The sequence below is a fragment of the Mustela lutreola genome, chromosome 4 (assembly GCF_030435805.1).
Source record: "Mustela lutreola isolate mMusLut2 chromosome 4, mMusLut2.pri, whole genome shotgun sequence".
Classification (NCBI taxonomy): Eukaryota; Metazoa; Chordata; class Mammalia; order Carnivora; family Mustelidae; genus Mustela; species Mustela lutreola.
Window position 1 is genome coordinate 126,945,291 of NC_081293.1, and position 22,155 is coordinate 126,967,445.

A 22,155-nucleotide genomic window follows, 5' to 3' on the forward strand; every position below is an offset into this window, starting at 1 on the left:
ACGCACTTCTCTTGTCTTCAGCACCCAGTCTGCTGAGGAAAAAAGTAGTTCTAGGTCATCAAAGTACAGTTTTAATGTGAGAAAAACAGAAGCCCTTGACTAAGGGTTTGTATGTTTATTGTGAGAATTTAAAAATTTATGACTTCATATAGATGCAGGTCTTAGAAGATTTAGGCGCAGAATAATTCAGGTGAACATGGACACAGAAAAGCACAGTCTTGTTGGGATAGCAGAAGTTTTAGCTCATGTTGCCTCTCACACCTGGAACTCCTGCTGAAACGGAAGTCTCCCCTCCACCTCGGTTCAACGGGAGAGCAGGCTGGGATGAATTCTCTATCACTGCTGTGGTGCAAATCTATGCCAGCTTCCTCAAGGAAGCGCCTGGCTTCCTGTAGTCACGTCCATACAGAGTGCTTGGAAAGGATTACATACAGGTACTTTATCTCTTGCAACACACGTCTCCAAAATTAATTAAAATTAAAATTAAAGCTTTGAGTTGACATTTTTTGAGGAACTTAAACCTCCAAATAATTGAAGTAGTCCAGCTTGGGCTCACAGCCTGGCCCAGCTTCAGCTAAATGCTTTAAGAATAGATCAAGAAACTGTTTGAAGAATTGGGTGAACCTGCAACTAAAAGTATATAATGAATGAAACACAGAACCTGCATAAAATAGAAATAAGGCAACCTGAGATTCGCTTGTAATGAAGACTTTGGCTGTAATTAAAGAAAGGGGATGGATACGTCAAATTTGTCAAGGGGAAGGAAAGTTTCCAAGTGCAGGACATACTGAAGACAAGGCTCCATGCTTTCAGAAAGAAACCGTGAAAGCAGACGGAGAAAAGACTTGCTATGAGGTTAAAATGGAATTAATTGAATATTTCCAGGGACACAGGTTTTTTTTTTTGATACTTCAGCATTTATCCAAAAAGAAAATTCAGAACCAAGATGGATGCAGCAACATACCTTGGGACTTAACCAAAGTGGCAGGATAGTTCAAATAGGGTCCGTAACCTTGGGGCTGGCCTTCTTCCTTACCACATTAGAGTCACCCAGGGGATTACTACTTCCTTAAACTGCCACTTCCTCATGGGAGGAGCTGGAAGCCAACAGCAGGGGCTGGGACTCCAAGGGTAACCCTCCCTCCTCATCCTGAGCCCTTTCTGGCCCTTTGTTGGGACAGCTCAGGCTCAAGCCACGTTTTATGGCCTCATGAACTGTATCTGGAATGAAACTAGAATCACCACTCATCTAAAGCAGGCTGCCTCATGGTCTGATAATGCAGGCCAGGTGTGAATACTTGACATAGATACGTAGCTAAGGTTGAATAAATATTTATAAAATTAATATATTTTAGCAATATTTGAAAAAAAAATAACCAAGTAAAATGAGGTTGAAGATGTTTAGAAATGCTTTATTTTTTCATTGGTTGACAACTAACTGATCATCTGAATGGTAACACTCACACTGTGCCCTGAAGTAAGACACATATTCTGCTCACAGGGAGAAAAGAGGCGAATTTCATTGATTTCATCTCTATGCTATTGCAAAAAAGAGCAAACCAGGCCAGTTTTAAATTTAACAAACAGAAACATTACTGGTGCTTATTATACCAACACATTTTTTTCATATTCAGAACTACCCCATGAAGGAGCATGAATCTCCTTCTCCAAGATGAGGAAGATGAGGCTCCAAGAGTATCTGAGATTAAATCACACATTCAGGAAGAGGCGCAGCCAGAACGAGAATCCAGATATTTCTTAAAAGCACATGGCTTAAATATTCGAAGAAAAAAAAAAGTCTTCCATTACAAGTGTAATACTTGTTTATCAGTGTATTTGGAAGAGTAGTAGGAAGGAAGAAAATCAATTCTTGACTCTGACTCCCAGTGGTGGCAGCACCAACATCGTGGTCCTCTCAGTCTGGTCCTTTTGCTGTGTATATTTTTTAATGTGAGTGTGAACACATGGCGTATCAAAATGGACTGATCAGTATTTTAAACATTATCATCTGATTTTAAAAGGAAAGTGCACGCGGTACAGAAAATGTGGAAAGGACTGAAATCCATAAAGGAAATTCCAGTCACCTGGAATCTCAGAAGCCAAAATGACCACAGTTAATATTTTCCTATATTTCCTTAGGTTTCTTATTTTTTTAATCGTTTTCTTTTTTACATAGTGAAGCTCATAATTTACAAGATTTTTAAGTAGAGCTAACAAAGGTCTACATACATAATGACAAAGAACTTGGTGACAGATTGTATTTGCCACTCAACTGATTCAGTGAGTTTTCAGGAAAAAATAATCTCTTAGGCTCCCTGTCTAATCACGTGGCCATCAAAAATGTGTAAGCCTGAAAGAGCCGGTGCTAAGTTTCTGCTAAAGCAAACCCGGACGTGGATTACCATGGGTTGTGCATCCATGTGAGTATTAATCATTTACATGATAAGAATACTCCATACATAAAGCTTTTAATACCATGTAAAAGCTCTTCCGGGAAGAGACAAGAGCTATAGTCTGATGAAAAGGTTTTTAACCAGTGAAAAATATATACCACGGGACTTAAACATTCTGCACACTGAATTTTACATAAAAGAGGCTTAGTCAGAGGATAAGGCATCACTGACAATGGCTCAAGGATGTTCCAAATGGTGTAAGAGACTTGATCTTATCATTGTAAAATTCCAAAGAACTTATTATCAACACTAAAAACTTCCATTGTACATCAAGTAATAAACCTTCCTGACAGCTATTAAGGAAAAGCAGCACCGCAAGGTTACACACGTTACTGCAGGCAGAGAGTAAGAGCAAAAGCGAACTCCAGTCGGAATGTTGGTCACGATCATACAGCTCCTCTTGATTTAAACACTCATGACACACTGAATGAACTGAAAGAGAGAAAGGTCCACGTTACCCTGCAACATCGCAACAAACTGTAGCTTCTTTTTAGGCTGTTGACGTTTTGTTTCTCTAATTTGAATTACGGATCAAGAGAGATCCCTTTCTAAAATAAGAGTACATGATGGGCAGAAAGGTTGGTTTTGTACGGGAAGCCATCCAATGTAAAGCCCAGTGAACTTCTCTTCTTACAGAAAGCAGATCTTACCTGAATGGATAAAGAATTATTGAAATTCCGAATATGTCAAGACTCTAGAAATGGCCATGGTAAAAGGAACCTACTCAGAACGAACAGCAGAGTTGATACTGCTCAATCACACGGGGTCTCCAAAGGACACAGTATTACCCCACCACTCACAGAGCACCTTTAACAGTTTATTCCCCTAAAATCTGCTTTATTAAAATAAATTCTGGCACGCAACTCTATGTATGCACAGAAACGGAAAACATGACCTTTCCTCGGCGATTCAGAAACCCAGGTTTAGTAGCATCAGTATTTTGCTGTGAAATGTTTGCTTCACTCTAAGGCCCGATAGACTCAGCTTTTCTATCAATTTTCTTTGTCATTCTTCTGACACCAGGGAGGCACTGTGTGCTGCTACTGCCTGCAGCACTCCCACAAAGCCAAGCTGATTGTCCCTTTCAGGTAGAAGGGAACTGAGGATCAAGACATTTAAAATCTCTTATGGGGCCCATGGGAGGCCATAGCCCAAGCACTTCCCACTCCACCGGCCGCCTCTGGAAACAGGGACAGATTAGCACCAGAGACAGACGCTAATGCACGCTAATGAAAACACACCTTTAAGCATTAGAAATAAACATATTTACACACAAGCCTTTTTAAATGATCAGAAAGAACCGTGGCAGCTGCCGAACGGAAAGTATGTTCATCCTTGTAGTTTGTAACAGAGAAACCTTTTAAAGCATTCAGTTATCACAATGATTTCCATTCTGAAGGTGTTTTTCTTATCAATCCATGGCTGAGCGGAAAACAGAAAAACTAAACATCTCCCTAGCTTTGTTATGTATATCCAACTGCGGCCATCCAAGATGGCACCTGTCTACATTCACACTGGTTATGTTGCCTTGTCCAATCTCATTTAGTGTGGCTGCTCAGTAAATACATGTTTTAAACTATGACTGAAGTCTCTGTCTTATGTCCTCACTGAAGAACACAGATGTGTCAAGTACAGCTTTGAGCTGTTCAACTGAATTCCCAGGGACAGAGATACTTGTTCAATGAAGGCAAAAACAGACACAACATCTGCATGGTGTTTTCCAAGGACATTCCTGACTGAGATCTCCCAATAGCTCAGGGAAGAGGGCGTTACTACTTCTTCTCCTCAAACAGTCTTGGAGCAACGAGGAAACCTGCCTCTGTGATCCAGCCAGTGAGACCAGGTGGGCTTTGAACCAAGTCTTTCAATGCAAATCAAACAGTGGTCTATAAGTAAGACTAGTAATAAATGAAATTAATAAATTGTGAATGGTAACTCCTGATCATTTAAACCTTCATCACAGCATCCTTAAGATGCTTTTAATGGCTAACTTCAAAAGGGATGCCCAACTAGCATACATCTTATTCATCCACTAAGTTTTGAATTTACAGAGACTTACATCATCATATGGGAAATTCACAACACCTTGCTGAGCAGTATCCCGTCTTCGAAAGCTGTCTGTAAAACACCATAGTAAAATTTATGGTTATTTTTTAACACCTGAAGTCACAACAGGTAATTATTTTGCCACTGGGTTCAAACTGCAGTAACATCTGAGTTATAAAACTTGTAAAACCAGCCAACATAAACAAAAGCCCATAGCACAGAAGCCAACTATATGAATGTGAATGGATTTAATATACAACAAAGTAATGCAACAATACAGAAGTTATCCAATCATCTTTCTCATGTGGAGCTGGAAAAAAGTACCTTATCCCAAAGTCAGTAAAAGCCATGTGACTTCTGAGACCATTATTTAGTTGTAATGAAGACAATAGAATTTCAAACTTTTAAATAATATAGTGTTTAAGTAGGAAATGGATGGATGGAGTCCCTAATATGGCAAATGGGCTGTGATCAAATATTCCATCTGTCTGAGCTCTGTTTTACTGAAAAGGATGGACTTAAATAAAAATAACAAAAAAACTGCCCTCATGTTCTTGTTAGGATGCAAAAAAATTACAAACCCAGGTATTAATAAGTAAAAGACTGGGCGCCCGGGTGGCTCAGTGGGTTAAGTATCTGACTCTTAATCTCAGCTCAGGTCTTGATCTCAGGGTCATAAGTTTAAGCATTGCACTGGGCTCAACACACAGCATGTAGCCTTCTTTAGAAAAAAAAAAAAAAAAAAAAGGAGAGAGAGAGAGAATAAGACTAAAGAGAGGAGTGGAACAAGAAAGATGCAAAAGAAAGAGAAGAGGGAATAGAAAAGTAGAGATTACAGATATACCCTATTTTAAGAAGTCCATATAGCTGAAACAGATGACCAATTTAAACAATTTCCAACAGGAGGAATTAGGAGAGAGAGCTATAAATGAGTATTTTCTCTCTTCAAATAGTTTACATTCTAGGGGAAATCACAGAATACCGCTCATATTCTGACCAAAAGTACATAAATTAGGTGTTCACACTTTGGAACATTTTTGTGAAATTTAGGTAAGGTTATTTTCAAAGCAACTTACCACGAATCTGAAAGGATTTCTTTCTTTTTTTTTTTTTTAAAGATTTTATTTATTTATTTGACAGAGAACACAAGTAGGCAGAGAGGCAGGCAGAGAGAGAGAGAGAGAAGCAGGCTCTGCACTGAGCAGAGAGCCCAATGCGGGGCTCGATCCTGGGACCCTGGGATCATGACCTGGGCTGAAGGCAGAGGCTTTAACCCACTGAGCCACCCAGGCGCTGAGCCACCCAGAGGAGGGAGCACAGTACCACACGGGGCTTGATCCCAGAATCCTGGGATCATGACCAGAGCAGAGGGCAGATGCTTAACCGACTTTTTTTTTCTGGGGGCAAAAAAAAAAAAAAAAAAAAAAAAAACCCAACCATTATTCTGCTAGATACATTTAAATAGCAGTGTTTTAAAAAGCCCCTGAAGTTGGGGAGGGAAAAAGAGAAGACTGCGGACAACAGAAGTTCAGAAACACTGGAAAATGAGCCACAAACGGTGTCTTCCCAGCCCGAGGAGACAACACCACCTCAAGGAACACACCTGTCAAGGCTCGCAGTTTGACGCAGCAGGCGATGTAGTCATCGAAGGTGATCTTGCCATTGGTGCTGTAGCGTTTAGCAATGGAATTCACAGCCTGTGGACTCAACCGGAAGCCTGAGGAAGAAAACAGTTAAAGGATAACAAAAAGACCATTAAAAATAATCACAATTCTTTCAGCCTGGGAGTACTCACTTGAACTGTGAATATGTACTAGGAAATATGTATTAGGTGGTTAGTTAGGAATAGACACTGCTTCTAGACAACAGAAACAGCCTTCATGTAAAGTTTCAGAAGTGACAAAGCAATGTTTTGGGCCAGATGGCTGGAGCCGGCCGTACCCACCCATCGTGGTGAGAGCCTTCTGCAGCTCCTGCGGGTCCACCGTGCCGCTCCGGTCGCTGTCAAAACTGATGAAGTGTTGTCTCCAGCCGTTCAGCACAGCCCAGAGTTCTTTAAACTCATTGAAACCCATTGTGCCGGACATATCTCTCTGAACTGTCATCAAGGACTAGAGCCTCTTTAATTTGCAACATTTTCTAACGAATAAATCAAAGATCAAGGATACGTGAATTTAATGTTCTTCCTGCTAAAAAAGGTTAAAAATGTTGTATGTTTGTCTCAGTGTGATGTATGAAAAGATACTCTCGTGATATAATGAAAAGGGCCTGTGGAGAAAACCCTGAGGACGTATTTTCACTGTGGGAAGAGAATCTGTGTGATGTGATCACGGGAAAGGAAGGTGGCCACAGGTGAGCCACACATGAAAAGCGGTCTTGTTTCTGGAACTGGGCTGTACTTTCTGGGGTCCCGGGCTATGCTGCTGGGGTCTGGGGGGGGGGGGGTGTCTTGGTCCTAACGTTCCCTTTTGATACAGTCTTTTCAGACCCAGGGTTTTCACTTCTAGGAAGATGAGATGGGACAGAAGGCGGTGCAGGGTCAGCGCCAGCTAAACCGAGTCTGATAGCTGTGATGTGAAAAATTCCACTGCTTGAAGGTCAGGTGTGAATCATACAGAGCAAACGATGACAGAGCAAAAAAGCTTCCCTGACCATCCCGATTTCTATACTTGGTCTGAGGCTACCTTGAATTCCTGAATAATCAACATTCTGTTCACTAAGCTCCTTTCCTTTTTCACACCAAATTACATCTTATAAGCTAATGATTTCAGAAAACTTTTTTGTGGTCATTTGTCATCTTATGTTTACTGGGTATTAATTCTTGGATGAATTCTTTTAGGAAGAAATTTGGGGTGGTGGGTTAGGAAAAAACCCTCCAGACAGCAATCAAGGTAAAGGATACATCCAGCATTGACACCATAAGCCGACAAGTCTCCAGGTTAAAAGCTGTTAAATCAAGAAAAGTACACACATATTAATATGGTTTCAAAAATTCACATTACATTGCATACATTCAAATTAATTAGGGAAGTGACTATTTCTATACTCTTACTTTTGTAAGCTACTGAATTTATGTGGAACTAAATTACATGGAGTTTTGAAACAGGTTTTTTCCAGATAGAGGAGATTCCTTACAGAACCCAAATTTGATTTTTTTTTTTTTTAAGGTTTTATTAGGGAGAGAGAGAGAAAACACAAGCAGGGGGGAGGAGCAAAAGGAGAGGGAGAAATAGGCTCCCAGTAGAGCAGCGAGCACAGTACCAGACGGGGCTTGATCCCAGAATCCTGGGATCATGACCAGAGCAGAGGGCAGATGCTTAACCGACTGAGCCACCCAGGTGTCCCCCAAATTTGATTTTAACAACTTTAATAGAAATATTCTAGGGGCACCTGGGTAGCTCAGTGGGTTAAGCCTCTGCCTTCGGCTCAGGTCATGGTCTCAGGGTCCTGGGATCAAGCCCCGCATCGGGCTCTATCCTCAGTGGGGAGCCTGCTTCCTCCCCTCTCTGCCTTCCTCTGCCTACTTGTGACCTCTCTCTGTCAAATAAATAAATAAAATCTTAAAAAAAAAAAAAAAGAAATATTGTAAAAAAAAAAAGTATTGTATTGTATTGTACAGTTAATATTTTTAGGTATTTGAAGTTGGTGGGGAATGTTAAATATCTAAAATTTGCTTCAAAAGAAAAAAGCCAGATTAACAGATGAACTAAAAATGGCAACACACAGTTAACTGTTAAGTTGGGTGGCAGGTGCGTGGTATCCTGCATCATCATCTCTGGTCTTGGATATGCATAACATTTTCTATGATAGAGTCTTTTTAAAGTTTTATATACCTTCTTGCCTGAAACTGAAATATACTGAGATCAATTCACTATGCTGAGGGAAGGCAGGGCTACTCCGTTCCTGCTCCTAACAGACTATAAATAGCTGGTTTTGCTAGTTCTATTTCATTAGTTCATTTATCTTTCTTTCCCCTTACTATCATGCACTGAATGGTAACCTCGTGCCTCGAAGAGCTTCTGACCTGTTTTTACACACAATAAGTTTATATATGAAACCAGATAAATACACTTGCCAGAACTGTGTTCAATAAGAGCACTCTCTTGGGTTAAGATACAATGACCAATTCAGGGACAGCCACTGTTCAGAAGCCTTCTGAGTTTATGTACAACTTGAGCATATTCTGAGAGAATTTCTATAGCTCACTTAGAAAACAAAAATAGAAAATACACTTATTGGTTAATGGGTCTACTGATGATCTACCTAAGCATTAGCAAATTACACAGAAAGAATTCCTTGCATCTTACATTGTGTTCATGGGAACCAATGACTGGAGAAATACACAGGTACAGAGAAGCTGTCAGGCTATAGAAGGCAGAAGTGACAAGGGTCAGTGGGCCAAGCTGGCATAAATTCTGCAAGTGTGAAAAGGCACATAGAACAATTTTACAGCTCTTATTAGCTTCATTTTTATCTCCAACCAAACTGAATTTATTTATTTATTTATTTAAAGATTTTATTTACTTAACAGACAGAGATCACAAGTAGGCAGAGAGGCAGGCAGAGAGAGAGAGGAGGAAGCAGGCTCCCTGCTGAGCAGAGAGCCTGATGCGTTCCCAGGACCCTGGGATCATGACCTGAGCTGAACGCAGAGGCTTTAACCCACTGAGCCACCCAGGCACCCCCAAACTGAATTTAAAACACATCTGAGCTTATTACTGTAATGTCTCCAAATAGTACAAACTATAGATTTTCCCCTCTCTCTCTTTTTTTATTTGACATAGAGAGACAGTGAGAAGCGCACACAAGCAGGGGGAGGGGGAGTGGGAGAGGGAGAAGTAGGCTTCCCACTAACAGGGAGCCACATGCGGGGCTCAATCCCAGGGCCCCAGGATCATGACCTGAGTCTGAGGCAGACGCTTAATGACTGAGCCACCCAGGCTCCCAGGTTTTCCACTTTTAAAAGATTCCTGTGTTTGGCATATCCTGGAATCTGAAATAAAAGGTGGGGAACTATTTCTCTTTTGGCCTTGCAGAACTCCACCTAATCCATAGATACAGTTCTCTGAAGTGACAGGAGGCAACACTTTTCCACACTTTTGGGAAAGAGTTTGTTGGTTCTTCATTCTGACTTCTAAGTTGTGTGGAGGTATGAAGCCTCTTCAAGCTAGACCAATGGTTCTTAGCCCTGGGTACTTATCAGAATCACCTGGAGGCTTTCAAAGATCCTGATACCGGGGCTGCACCTCAAACAACTTTTTTTCCAGGATTAGTGAGATATAATTGACAAATAATGTTGTGTAAGTTTAAGGTATACAATGTAAAGATTTGATATATGTATATACTGCAAAATGGTAACTACAATGAGGTTAGTTAACACATCCATCACCTCACATAGTTAACTTTTTCATGTGTGTGATGAGAACTTTTAAGATTGACTCTCTTAGCCATTTTAAAGTATACAATACAGTATTATGTACAGTCATAACCACAGAATTAAATCAAAATACCTAAGCATGGAACCCAGGCAATTTTTTTTTTAAAGCTTCTCAATGGTTCCAGTGAGCAGCCAAGGCTGAGACCACCATTCTTCTGAGTGAGAGTCCTGAACCAGCCGTGTTAGTGTCATCTAGGAGCTTTTAGAACAGCATAATCTCAGCCCTTAACCTACACCAACAAAATCAGAATCTGCAGTTTAATATGCTCCTCAGGTGATTTATAGTCACATAAAAACAGCTGGTCAGGGCACTTGGGTGGCTCAGTCATTAAGTGTCTGCCTTCAGCTCAGGTCATGGTCCCAGGGTCTTGGGATCGAGCCCCGCATCGGGCTCCCTGCTCAGCAGGAAGCCTGCTTCTCCCTCTCCCATTGCTTGTGTTCCCTCTTTCGCTGTGTCTCTCTTCATCAAATAAATAAATAAAATCTAACCCCCCCCCCCCCCAAACAACAACAACCAAAAATAGCTGGTCAACCTGGACGACCATCATCTGGAAGCCAGTTAGAGATGCATTTCTCAGGTCTCCCCTCACATCTTCTGAATGAAGAACTGTAGGACAGGGCTCAGCTACCCAGTGATGCTGACACAACTTTAGTTTAAGAACCAGTGCTCTACAGGGCCTGGGGCCGAGTCCCGCATCAGGCTCTCTGCTCAGCAGGGAGCCTGCTTCCCTCTCTCTCTCTGCTTGCCTCTCTGCCTACTTGTGATTTCTCTCTGTCAAATAAATAAATAAAATCTTAAAAAAAAAAAAAAAAAGAACCAGTGCTCTACAGGGCCCAATAACCACTAAGTAGACCCAACTGTTTGACTTTAAATCAAGGATTTTGAGGGGCTGTGAAGCAAACACCTTCCCTGTGTCCCAGGGCTATGAATGGCACCATTGACAGTGACATTAGGAAGCCCAGCTATCTGGTCATCATTTGCGAGAAGGATTTAAAAGGGAAGGAATGAGATGCGCAGTAAATAAAAGTGAATGAACAGAAAATTCACCATTCCACATAGTTCTAATGAACTAGAACAGCGATGTCTAGTAAGTTTGGGTAGGGAAAAACTCTTGCTCAGTTTTAGCTGAAAATTTTCACCCCAGGAATTGCTTTTATTAATGCTAATTCTATTTCAAATAATTTCAAAAGAATCTTTGTTGTAGGGGCACCTGGGTGGTTCAGTGGGTTAAGCCACTGCCTTCGGCTCAGGTCATGATCTCAGAACCCTGGGATCGAAGCCCACATTGGGCTCTCTGCTCAGCGGGGAGCCTGCTTCCTCCCCTCTCTCTGCCTATTTGTGATCTCTCTGTCAAATAAATAAATAAATAAAATCTTTAAAAATAAAAAAAGGATCTTTGCTGTAATTTTACTTTTACTCTCTCCCTTCTGTTCATTCTGTTAGAATGCTTCATACATCTTTTCTTCTGGTAGAAATCCACAATGTAATGGACCCAGCAGGAAAACCCTACCTTTAGTTCTTTCTCTCAACCTTACCACAGAGTAGCAACTACACCGAAGGGAAAAAAAGAAGCTGAATCATTGTCTTACAGTCTTGAGCAACTTCTCTTACCAACCCTATCTCTGGGTATGACTGCTTCCTTTTAGCCTGCAGAAGCCCCCTGTAGGTACTAATATCCCTCTGCCCCTCACCTCACCTGCATCTGTGTTTTTTGGTTTAGAAGCTGGGTTTAAAAAACACCAATGGCTGTGTATCTTTTGCATTATAAACCTCACAAGCAGGATGGTTCAGTGGTTCCTTACAGGCTCCACAACTAGATGACAGTAAGCAAATAAACTCAATCACATGGTTCTGATGACTCAGGAAATGTCTTCCCTAGAACGCCATGATCCAAGACCATCACTAACCATGATTTCCTCATAGGAAATGTTTCAAACAACTATTCTCCAAGGATATACAACCCATTTGTTAGTAAGATTTTAAAGCCTGCCACACCTCTTCTACCAAAAGCATATAGAAGAATAGTTTATGTTGGGACATAGCTCATTCTCATAAACCCTGTAATTAAACCAGGATTCTTTGTTCACTAGCCCAGACTGCTTGAGGTGGTTAACAATGAACAATATAAATGTATTTCCTACAACAAGAAAAAAAAAATCCCCTTTCTAGAAAGTGTTTCTTTTTTAAAGGACCAGATTAAATGAGAAATGCAAAAAGTTCCTCTTTCATATTAATTTCTCCAACTAGAAAATATTAATAGGATACTGAGGTCACATAAAAGAAAGGATGATTGAAATAGAAATGCAATTATTATAAAACAGAGAGTCCTCCAATAAATATGCCATATTGAACAGTTTAAAAATGCCACTGTAAACCTTCTGGTGTCACTTCTAGTTTGAGCATTTTAATCCACAGTTTACTGACAGCGAAGGCTTCACTTCGATGTTCTGTCTCAATTAACCACTGGCAAAGTTGGCAAGTCACTCTTCTCTACCTTGCGTGTTTGTCATGGTCAAGATCTGATTTGAAACGAAGAAGCATGTGGTAGTGTGGGGGACGATGAGAGAGCCCTGTCTGGATGCAGCCCCTCTGCAACTCAAAGCAAAGAGCTCTTTCAAAAGGCAGGAAGGTGGTGTAAGCACGGGATTACAAGGCAGCAGATCCAGGTTCTGAGGAACTGAGGAGAAGGAGAAGGAAGACTAGTATGAAGAGTTTAGAAATTAGGAAGGGCACTTCTGACTCAGCCTGCACAGGTTCTCTGAAGTGAAAAGAGAGATGAAGACAGACCCAGGGGGGCGGGGTGTCACAAGGAGCATTCACCTGGCCAGCAGCCGACTCAGAGAGCAGAAGTGCAAACTGGCTCCCTGAGGACCAGGGGTGGGAGGGGGGACAGGACCAGCCACTCAGAACTAGACCTGGGGCAGGTCACTCAGGGACCAGCTGCATAGGACCAGCCACCCCAAACCCTAAGTGCCATGAGGCTCAGGACAGAGAAAACTTTGGGGAAACAGCCATAAATGTGAGCTCCTGTCATTGATGACACTGGACCTGGAGGATTTCATTTCAGCACCTTACCTCATCATCTGCGAAGGAGGCCATGGAGACTGTCTCATGGCTTCCAAGGGTTCCCAATCCAAGAGACCCACTAACTGCCAGGCAGGTAGTATAGAATGACTTATTAACAACTGTGTTCAAATCAACATATATAGTTTTTTAAGATTTTATTTATTTGACAGAGAGAAATGACAAGTAGGCAGAGAGGCAGGCAGAGAGAGAGGAGGAAGCAGGCTCCCTGCTGAGCACAGAGCCCAATGCAGGGCTCGATCCCAAGACCCTGAGATCATGACCTGAGCTGAAGGCAGAAGCTTTAACCCACTGAGCCACCCAGGCACCCCCAAAGCAACATATTTGATAATAAACAGTTGAAATTAGCTTTGGCAATTCTAATTTTTGATAGATCAGAAAAGCCCAGTGTCATTGAAGGCTATCATCATTAAGTAACAGTTAAAATATGAAACACAAGAGTACTTCTAGAGAAACTCTGGGACTGTCAACTCACGTTTGTATCCTCCAGCAATGCCTGACTGGGTCAGGCATCTCTGCAATTCATCAGCATCTATTTGCCCATCCTTTTGGGGGGAAAAAATTGGAAGAGGAATTATAATAGTGATTTGTACCTTCTAGTGCTCTACTTTAAGTATATTATTTCAGCAATAATGACCAAGAAAATGAGCATTTTCATGCATGAGATTTTTTTAAAGGAATACTTTCCAAAAAGAGGCATTCCTTTCCTGATTCTACTTTCAAAAATAATTTAATGATGAAAGAAAGACAAAATTGTTAAGTCCTCTCCCACAAATGCACAATTAGGGCCTTAAACAAAAAAATACATTTCTTGATGCATAAGTAAAGTCGGCATTCAATTTCAGACTTGGATGAAACAAAGAGAGGCCTTCGTGATCCCCTTGGCTTATGATGCGGAGAATGGTTTTCCAGAACCACAATTAAATCTGGAAGACACAGGTTCCCAGGGCTTATTGATTGTCTGACCAAGTTCAGAACCAGACAGATGTTATATTTAGAGATTTAAAAATAAAATACCCAAATCCTTAAGTCCTCCTGTATAGTAAATTCTAAGTGAGGAGCAGGATCAATAATTTTAAAGACAATGGATACGCTGATATAGGCCAGGGCCGCTGCAAGCTAAGCAGGTGGGGTCACTTACAGGGCGGGAGGCAAGGCAATCTAAGAACTCAAGTCTTGAGCTTTGCCCTGTCTTGTGGTTTCAAAGATACAGATCATTAACAGATGAAGCAGATACTTTAAGGGAATTTAGACTCAATTTTCCACTCAATTTCTTGAACTATATTTCTTAGAATCTATTCTGAAAGGCGGTCTTGGGTTTTTATCCCAGAATACTGGCTATTATCTTCATATGGAGATTGTGTTATTTCTTTCTTTTCATCAACACAAAGCTAAGTGGCATTCCTAAGGGCCAACATCCCTTCTGGGTAGCTCTGGGTTATACCAGCAGTGTATTTACCATACACAGTGGCCTGGGGAGCTAGGGAAGCATTCTCCCTCAATGTACACCACCATCTGTCCTACAACTCAAGGTAGAGAATTTAAAGTTCTCCGGGAGGGAGCCAACCTTCATTCTCTCTCGGTCACCAGACCACCACACCTTACAAGGTCATAAGAAGAGCTGACCTAAAATAGCACCAGCATCAAAGAGAAACTGTTCACAAGATTAACTTCCTGTTACTAAAGGAGTAGTAACTTTCCTATTTTGAAGTTGGTAAGTATGTAACGTTAAGTACCTATTTCCTAGGGGTAACTGATAACAGTCAACTTCAAACTAAAGAAAGTATCCTTTAGAATCTGACCACGTAATTACTGGTACGTCTCTTTAAGGTGTACAAACAAGGGTTTAGTGTTCACCAGAGCTGGAATTTCTTCTCTGGAAACCACCTCAGACTCCGACAATTCAGAGTTCTAAAAACATCTTTCTACTCTACATATCTTCACGGTACACTTACAGCCCCCGATTCCTATTCAATCAGACTCTAATTCAATCACAAATTTATCTGTCAAGTGAACGAACAGAAATACAGGTAACAGTCCTAATTTGTTCTGAATATTCAGAGATAAGTAACCAAATATACATTTCCTTCTCGCTTTTTTCTTTTACAGAAGCAAAGGGATTCTCTTCCAGAGGAAAAGTTCTTTTTTCCACCCCACTCTAGCAATGCCTTATACAAACGTAGACTCTGACAATGCTTTAATATTAAGGGGAAAAGCTAACCTGTCCAGCTACAGCGGCAAAGTAGCCATAGAGCGGATCCTGAGTCTGTCCGGGAAACGTAGGTCCTCCGGGAGCTCCTCCATACTGTAAAACAACAAACACAAAACCATCATTCCTGCTGAATACAGTTTTTCTCTCTCACCACTGAATGCTTTTGTGGAAAGCCTGGCAACTGCCCGCCGTTCACACGGATGGATCACCACCTCACCACCCGGCACGCTTTAATTGCAATTATTCTCACCCCAGCAGAATTTAAAAACTGGCAGCTTGGACCAAAATGAGTTGTCCTGGAAGTGACACCTGCAGAAGTGAAGCAACTTTAAGAATCCCTATTAGCCTGCAGGTGACTGATTAAATGTAACCCAGGCAAGCAGCTTAAGGGCAGGGCTCAGAATTGTTCTTTCACTTTCCTAGCATTTATGGTATTTTTCAAAGCGTTCTGAGACAGGTGTAGCCCAGGCCAGGCTTACGTGTCTCGGTTGGACTATCTAGCGGCGAGCACCTGGGCGGGGGACGCGGGGAAGGAACACTCCGTCTCGGAAACAGTTCCCACGACGACGCGCATCCCGGGCGCCGCGCGAGGTGGTCTCCCCCCCACCCCCACCCCGAGGGCTTCTCCCCACCTCCACGCCCACCCTCGCTTCCCCGCGGTCTTTCCCCGACTGTTTTTTTCTCTGCTTTTAAAGAGGGGAGGGAGGTGGATGCCCGGACCATCCGACATTAAAATGGCTGTTGCTCTCCGGGGAAACCGGGAGGGAGAGAGGAAGCCAATACCCAATTCGCACAATTTCACGCCGCGCACCCCAGGCACAGGGTGGGCTTCTTGGGTCCAAATCCACCCGCGTCTTGAACCCAAGCAGCCACCCGCAAGGTGAAGGGTCGGGGAGAAGGAGGGAACCCGAGGATGAGGCGGAAGGGCAGGGGCCTGGGGGGAGGCAGCGGACAGGGAAAAGCCGGGGGCGGGAGGCGCCCGGGGTGTCGCCTCGGAGAAGCGGCCCAGTGCGGCCTCTCGGCGTCTACGATGTAACAGGGTCGTGCCCGGGCCGCGAGCCCGCGTGGGTTGCACTTACCCCGCCTGGGTAGTACCCGCCGCCGGCGCCAGGGTGCCCCGGGTACGCCATGGTGCAGACTGCGCCGCCGCCGCCGCCCTCGCCCTCCCGCCGGGGCCGCCCTGGAGCGCACCACGCGGGCGGCGGGGGACGCGCGCCCGAGCCGCCTCCAGCACCGCGCTGCGCTCGCGCCTCGGCCCCCTGCGTGCGCACCGCGCGCCCCTGCGCCTTCAGGGCTCAGGTCGTGCGCAAGCAGCGCTCCGCAAGCGCCTGAGACCCGCGACGCGGTGCTCGCCGGCGCCTGTCCTCCCCGCGGCGCGAATGGCACATTCCAACACCAGTACGGTGCCCCGGGGATTCTTTATTTCTTCCTACTCCGGCTCTATTCTGATACTTTGAAACATTTTAGACAAACTTTGTTAGTCGGGGCTGCCGGGCTCTAAGCCGGGTACGGTTTTGTGAGGAACGGGCTGAATGCAGTGGGGCCGCTCTTAGATGCCTGTGAGGGAAGGAGGCGCTGAAAAATCAAAATATGAAAACGCCCTTGGAAAACAGGAATAAACTTCAGGAACTGCGTGCGGAAGAGCGTTTGGCTTGCGGTTGCACATTTCACTGAACGGCACCCGGGGTGTTTCCTTGCTCGGGGACACGGTCAGGTCCTGGTTGAGCTGGGCGTGACAGGGCTTGGGGAGGACAGAGGGCAGTGACTGGCAGGGCAACCCCGCCCAGGTTCTTAGAAAATGAGTTGTCTGAATTACTTCGATGATTCAGGCAAAACAGTGGCTCGCTCCAAAATTACTCAGCTCCTTTTTTTTTTTTTTTTTTTAAGATTTTATTTCTTTATCTGACAGAGAGAGAGAGAGAGGGAAGCAGGCCGAGCAGAGAGCCAGATGTGGGGCTCAATTCCAGGACCCTGAGATCATGACCTGCGCCAAAGGCAGAGGCTTAACCCACTGAGCCACCCAGGCGCCCCTCAGCTACTTTTTACACCCGAAAAGTTTAGAGCTAAGAGTGTGCTGGTGAGTATTTACTCCGGAAGCTGAGAGGTTACAACTATTCCCTTAGGTAGATCCAGAAAGTGGTTCTCGTCATTTTTTTCACCTGGTTGAACCGCCTGATGAGAGCAATTGAGGAGTGAGATTTTCGTTTGGTTTTATTTCTTGTCATTTTAGTCACAAAGGATTTTTTTTTGTCCTGAATTTTATCGTTTTAAGAAATTCACTGAGGAGCAGCATTCACGGTATTTGATCTGGCGGTTGCGCAGAAAAATTGAGACTCATCAACATTTAACAAATATTGGAGACCTGCAGAGTATAGTGATGTTCGCCATGGGGAACAGGTTTCCTCCAGTCTGAGTTCCTGGGCTGTGTTCCCGCTAAGGTCTTGTTTTTCTCTTAGGCACTAACTGCTTTCCAAGTCCTAATTTTGGGTAATGGGACTCCAAAAACCAAAGTCCTGAATTGTGAGAATAATTTTAGTAGTCCCTGTTGTTACATATCAAATATACTATAGATTACCCGTTTTATGTTTGATTTAGGAAGTAGATTACTGTTTTCAAATACCAAAGCAATTTTATGAGTCTTTTGACCTCTGAGGGTTGTTTCTGTTTATTTTTTCTTTTTCATGGTAAGAACAATAGACACGAGATCAGCCCTCTGAACAAATTTTAAGAGTATAATGCTGTATTTTTGACTATATGTACAGTGTGGTACAGCAGGTCTCTGTGACTTTTCATCTTGCATGACTGAAAATCTATACCCGTTGAACATCTACTCCCCATTTCCTCCTCCCTCCAGACCCTGGCAACCAGTATTCTACTTTGTGTTTCTATGAGCTTGATTACTTCAGAGACCTCGTATAATTATAATAATATAGTATTTGTCTTTTTGTGATTGCTTATTTTACTTGGCATAATGTCCTTGAAGATATGTTGTAGCATGCAATGAGATTTCCTTCTTAAACTGGATAAAATTCTGTTGCATGTATATGCCATATTTTTTTTTTAAGATTTTATTTATTTATTTGACAGAGAGAGAGTGAGAGCAGGAACATAAGCAGGGAAAGTGGGAGTGGGAGAAGGAGAAGCAGGCCTCCACTGAGCAAGGAGCCCGATGTGTGGCTCCATCCCAGGACCCTGGGATCACGACCTGGGTCGAAGGCACATGCTCAATGACTGAGCCATCCAGGCGCCCCCATATGCCACATTTTTAATCCATTCATTCATAGATGGACATTTGGGGTGCTTCTGCACCTTGATTCTTGTGAATAACACTCTGATGAACATGGCTGTATAAATAGCTCTTTGAGATCTCATTTTTAGTTCTTTTGCATATATGCCCAGAAGTGGGACTGCTGGATCATATGGTAATTTTATTTCAAATTTAAATTAATTTAATTGAGGAATCATGGTGGCTACACCGTTTTGCATTCCCACCAACAATGTGCAAGAATTCCAGTTTTCCCCTATGCTTACCAACATTTATTGTCTGGTTTTTGTTTTTTTGTTGTTTTGTTTTTTTTTTTTTTTTTTTTTTTGTAATGGTCACCCTGACAGGTGTGAGGTGATATCTCAGTGTAGTTTTGATTTGCATTTCCTGATAGTTAATAACATTGAGCATTTTTTCATATACACTTTGGCCATTTGTACATCTTCTTTGGAGAAATATTTAATTCTTTAGCCCATTAAATGTTATAAAATTTTGATTCCAGTATAAATTAGTTTACATTAGTGTCAGGTGTACAATATAGTGATTCCAAATAATGTACATTACTCACTGCTCATCACGATAAGTGTACCCTTCATCCCCTTCACCTCTTTCAGTCACCCTCCCTACCCACCCACCCACCTCCCCTCTGGTAACCATCAGTTTCTTCTCTATACTGAAGACTCTGTGTTTTTGGTTTGTCTCTTTTTTTCTTTGTTCATTTGTTTTGTTTCTTAAATTCCACATATGAGTGAAATCAGATGGTATTTGTCTTTCTCTGACTGACTTATTTTGCTTGGCATAATACTCTGTATTTCCATCCGTGTCATTGTAAATGGCAAGATTTCATTCTCTTTTATGGACGTGTAATATTCCACTGTATATCTATATCTCATTCCTTCTTCATCCATTCATCCTTCTCTGGGCACTTGGGTGGCTTCCCTAACTTGGCTATCATAAATAATGCTGCAGTAAACAAAGGGGTACAAATATCTTTTCCAAATTAGGGTTTTTGTATTCTTTGGATAAATACCCAGTAGTGGAGATATTGAATCAAATAGGAATTCTGTTCTTAATTTTTTGAGGAAACTCATATTCTTTCTCACAGTGGCTGTGCCAGTTTGCATTCCCACCAACAGTGCAAGAGGGGTCCTTTTTCTCCACATCCTTACTAACAGTTGTTGTTTCTTGTGTTTTTGTTTTTCTTCTGAGAGGGAGAGTGACCACGTGCAAGCAGGGGAGGAGGAGGAGCAGAGGGAGAGGGAGAATCTTAATTTAAGCATGAAGCCCAACACAGAACTTGATTTCATGACCTTGAGATCATGAGCTGAACTGAAATCAAGAATTGGACACTTAGCCAACTGAGCCACTCAGGTGCCCCTCTTTCTTCTGTTTTTGATTTTGGAAATTCTGACAGGTGTGACATGATATCTCATTGTGGTTTTAATTTACATTTCCCTGATGATCAGTGATGTTGAGAATCTTTTCATGTTTCTTTTGGCTTCTCTGCCCATTTAAAAATTGACTTATTATTTTTTTGCCATCAAGTTGTAGGAGTTCCTTATATATTTTTCAGACTAGCCCCTTATTAGGTATATGGTTTGCAATATTTTTTCTCCCATTCCATGGTTTGCCTTTCCATTCTCTTTGCTGTGCAGAAGCTTTTTAGTATGATGTAGCCCTACTTGTTTATTTTTGTTTTTGTTGCCTATGTCTTTGGTGTCATAGCCCTCAAGTCATTGCCAAGACCATGTCATAAAGATTTTCACCTATGTTTTCTTCTAGGAGTTTTATAGTTTTCAGTTTTACATAAGTCTAATCCATTTTTTTAAAAAGTCTAATCCATTTTAAGTTGATTTTTATGTATAGTATAAGTATTTTATGTATAGTATTTTTATGTGTAGTATAATAAAATTGGACTTTTTAAGTATAAGAGTCCAAGTTTATTCTTCTGTGTGGGGATATCTGGTTTTCCAAACACCATTTGTTGAAGGGACCATCCTTTCTCAGTTGTGTATTTTTGGCATTCTCGTGGCAGATCAAGTGATTGTAGAGGCATGGATTTATTTGGTGACACTCTATTCTGTTACTTGACCTCTGCTTTGAAGTCTGTTTCTTCAGAAAGAGGTAACTGACTATAAGAATAGATAGGAGCACTGAACTCAAAGTTGAATGTAAGCTCTCTCAAAGATCAAGTTTGAAAGAGCATATAGTATGTGAAATATTTGTAAGTATGCATAATGAGTTTTCTGGATAAGCAACTATGCTAATTGTCATTTCATTTGTCTCTAGACATCTTCCTACTACTCTACTGCTAAAGAATTAAATTTAATGAAGTGCTACAGGTGAAATTCTTACCACTATTGTTAACAAATTGGTAAGCTGCTTCTGCTTTCGTTTATGAAAAAAATTGTGGCAACTAATAATAACACCAGTAATTAATACGCACCAGACCCTCTTCTAAGCACTTTACATATTCGCTTAATCCTTATAGAATGCCATGAAATAGTTGGTATTATTATCCACATCATACAGTTGAGGAAACAGTTGAGAGAATTTGCCCAAGTGGAAGAAACACAGAGCTGAGCGAGGCTGCCAGGCCATCTTGGCTCTGAATTCTGTGCTCCACACTAGAGGACAGCAACCTTTGTCAAGGGCCATTTAGTAAACATAATGGGCTTTTTGGGCCATATAGTCTCTGTGTCCACTACTCAATTCTGCCATTGTAACATGTGAGCTTCCGTAGACAATGCACAAATGAATGGGTGTGTGTCAATGCAATGTCATTTTCAGAGAGTGAAATTTGAATTTCATATAATTTTCATGTATCATGAAATGTTAGTCTTCATTTTATTTTTTTTTTTCAAAAAATACTCTTAAAGTATGTACATACATTCTTAACTCCCTGTTATATAAAAACAGGAAATGGGCCAGATTTGGCCCTTGGGTAGTAGTTTGACAACCACTGCTGAAAACCCCTCTAGGAGTCTGGCTCTGACTAGGAGAATAGCACCTTAGCAAACGATTTGCTGCTTTTAAGATAGAGCTATGGGTAGCAGTGGCTGAGTCGCACTGAGGAGTGGCTGAGTTGCACTGGGATAGGATGCGATGTATAAAGTGGCTTCTTCAGAGTCTTCCCTGGAGTTCAGTAAAAGGACCAAAAGGAACACTGAAACCCCAACTTGTCAGGCTCACTCTGTGCAGTAGTAGCTAGCGGGCCTGTTCAAGGACAAAAATGGATGCAAAACCAGCTTTTAAATGTTTATCCATGTAACATGAGTTCCTTTATTCATAGGCTGAGAATGTCAAATCCCCCCCAAAATCAGGAAAAATTACTCAATAGGAACTCCACAAAAATAGAAGTGAATAAAGGAAATTTACTTTTATGGCTTTGACACTCAGTCCAAAGGAAGGTGGAGAGAGAAATAAGCAACTTTTTGAAGTTCTTGACAAATCTTGTACTAGATACTTCCTTCTGGTATTGCACTTAGGGAACATCACCTTCAGGAGGAGATGCAATTACCACATTTTATAGACAGGGAAATTGAGGCATAAGTACCTTTCCCAAGGTTACATACCATGTATCTGACCTCTGATCTACCTAACTCAAAATCATGGGCATTGAAAGATACAAAAAATAACAAAGATATTAAACCAAAC

General features: G+C 41.9%; 1 protein-coding gene and 1 long non-coding RNA gene across 2 annotated transcripts in view; one reads left to right on the forward strand and one right to left on the reverse strand.

The window, feature by feature from the left end:
* Window positions 1-1,391: 1,391 nt before the first annotated feature.
* Window positions 1,392-16,448, reverse strand: SRI (sorcin). Its single transcript, XM_059171046.1, has 8 exons — window positions 16,313-16,448; window positions 15,243-15,326; window positions 13,497-13,566; window positions 7,402-7,445; window positions 6,445-6,592; window positions 6,103-6,216; window positions 4,513-4,571; window positions 1,392-2,885 (listed from the first exon to the last, which is right to left on the reverse strand). Exons 1-8 carry the CDS (start codon window positions 16,361-16,363, stop codon window positions 2,859-2,861), a joined length of 597 nt encoding a protein of 198 aa, XP_059027029.1. The 5' UTR covers window positions 16,364-16,448; the 3' UTR covers window positions 1,392-2,858.
* A 722-nt stretch (window positions 16,449-17,170) lies between these two features.
* The window catches only part of LOC131829339 (uncharacterized), a 100,851-nt gene continuing 95,866 nt past the window's right edge, over window positions 17,171-22,155 (forward strand). The window contains exons 1-3 of the long non-coding RNA XR_009352825.1: window positions 17,171-17,310; window positions 19,708-19,869; window positions 20,788-20,872. This is a non-coding gene — a long non-coding RNA (uncharacterized LOC131829339). The remainder of the gene's footprint in view (window positions 17,311-19,707; window positions 19,870-20,787; window positions 20,873-22,155) is intronic.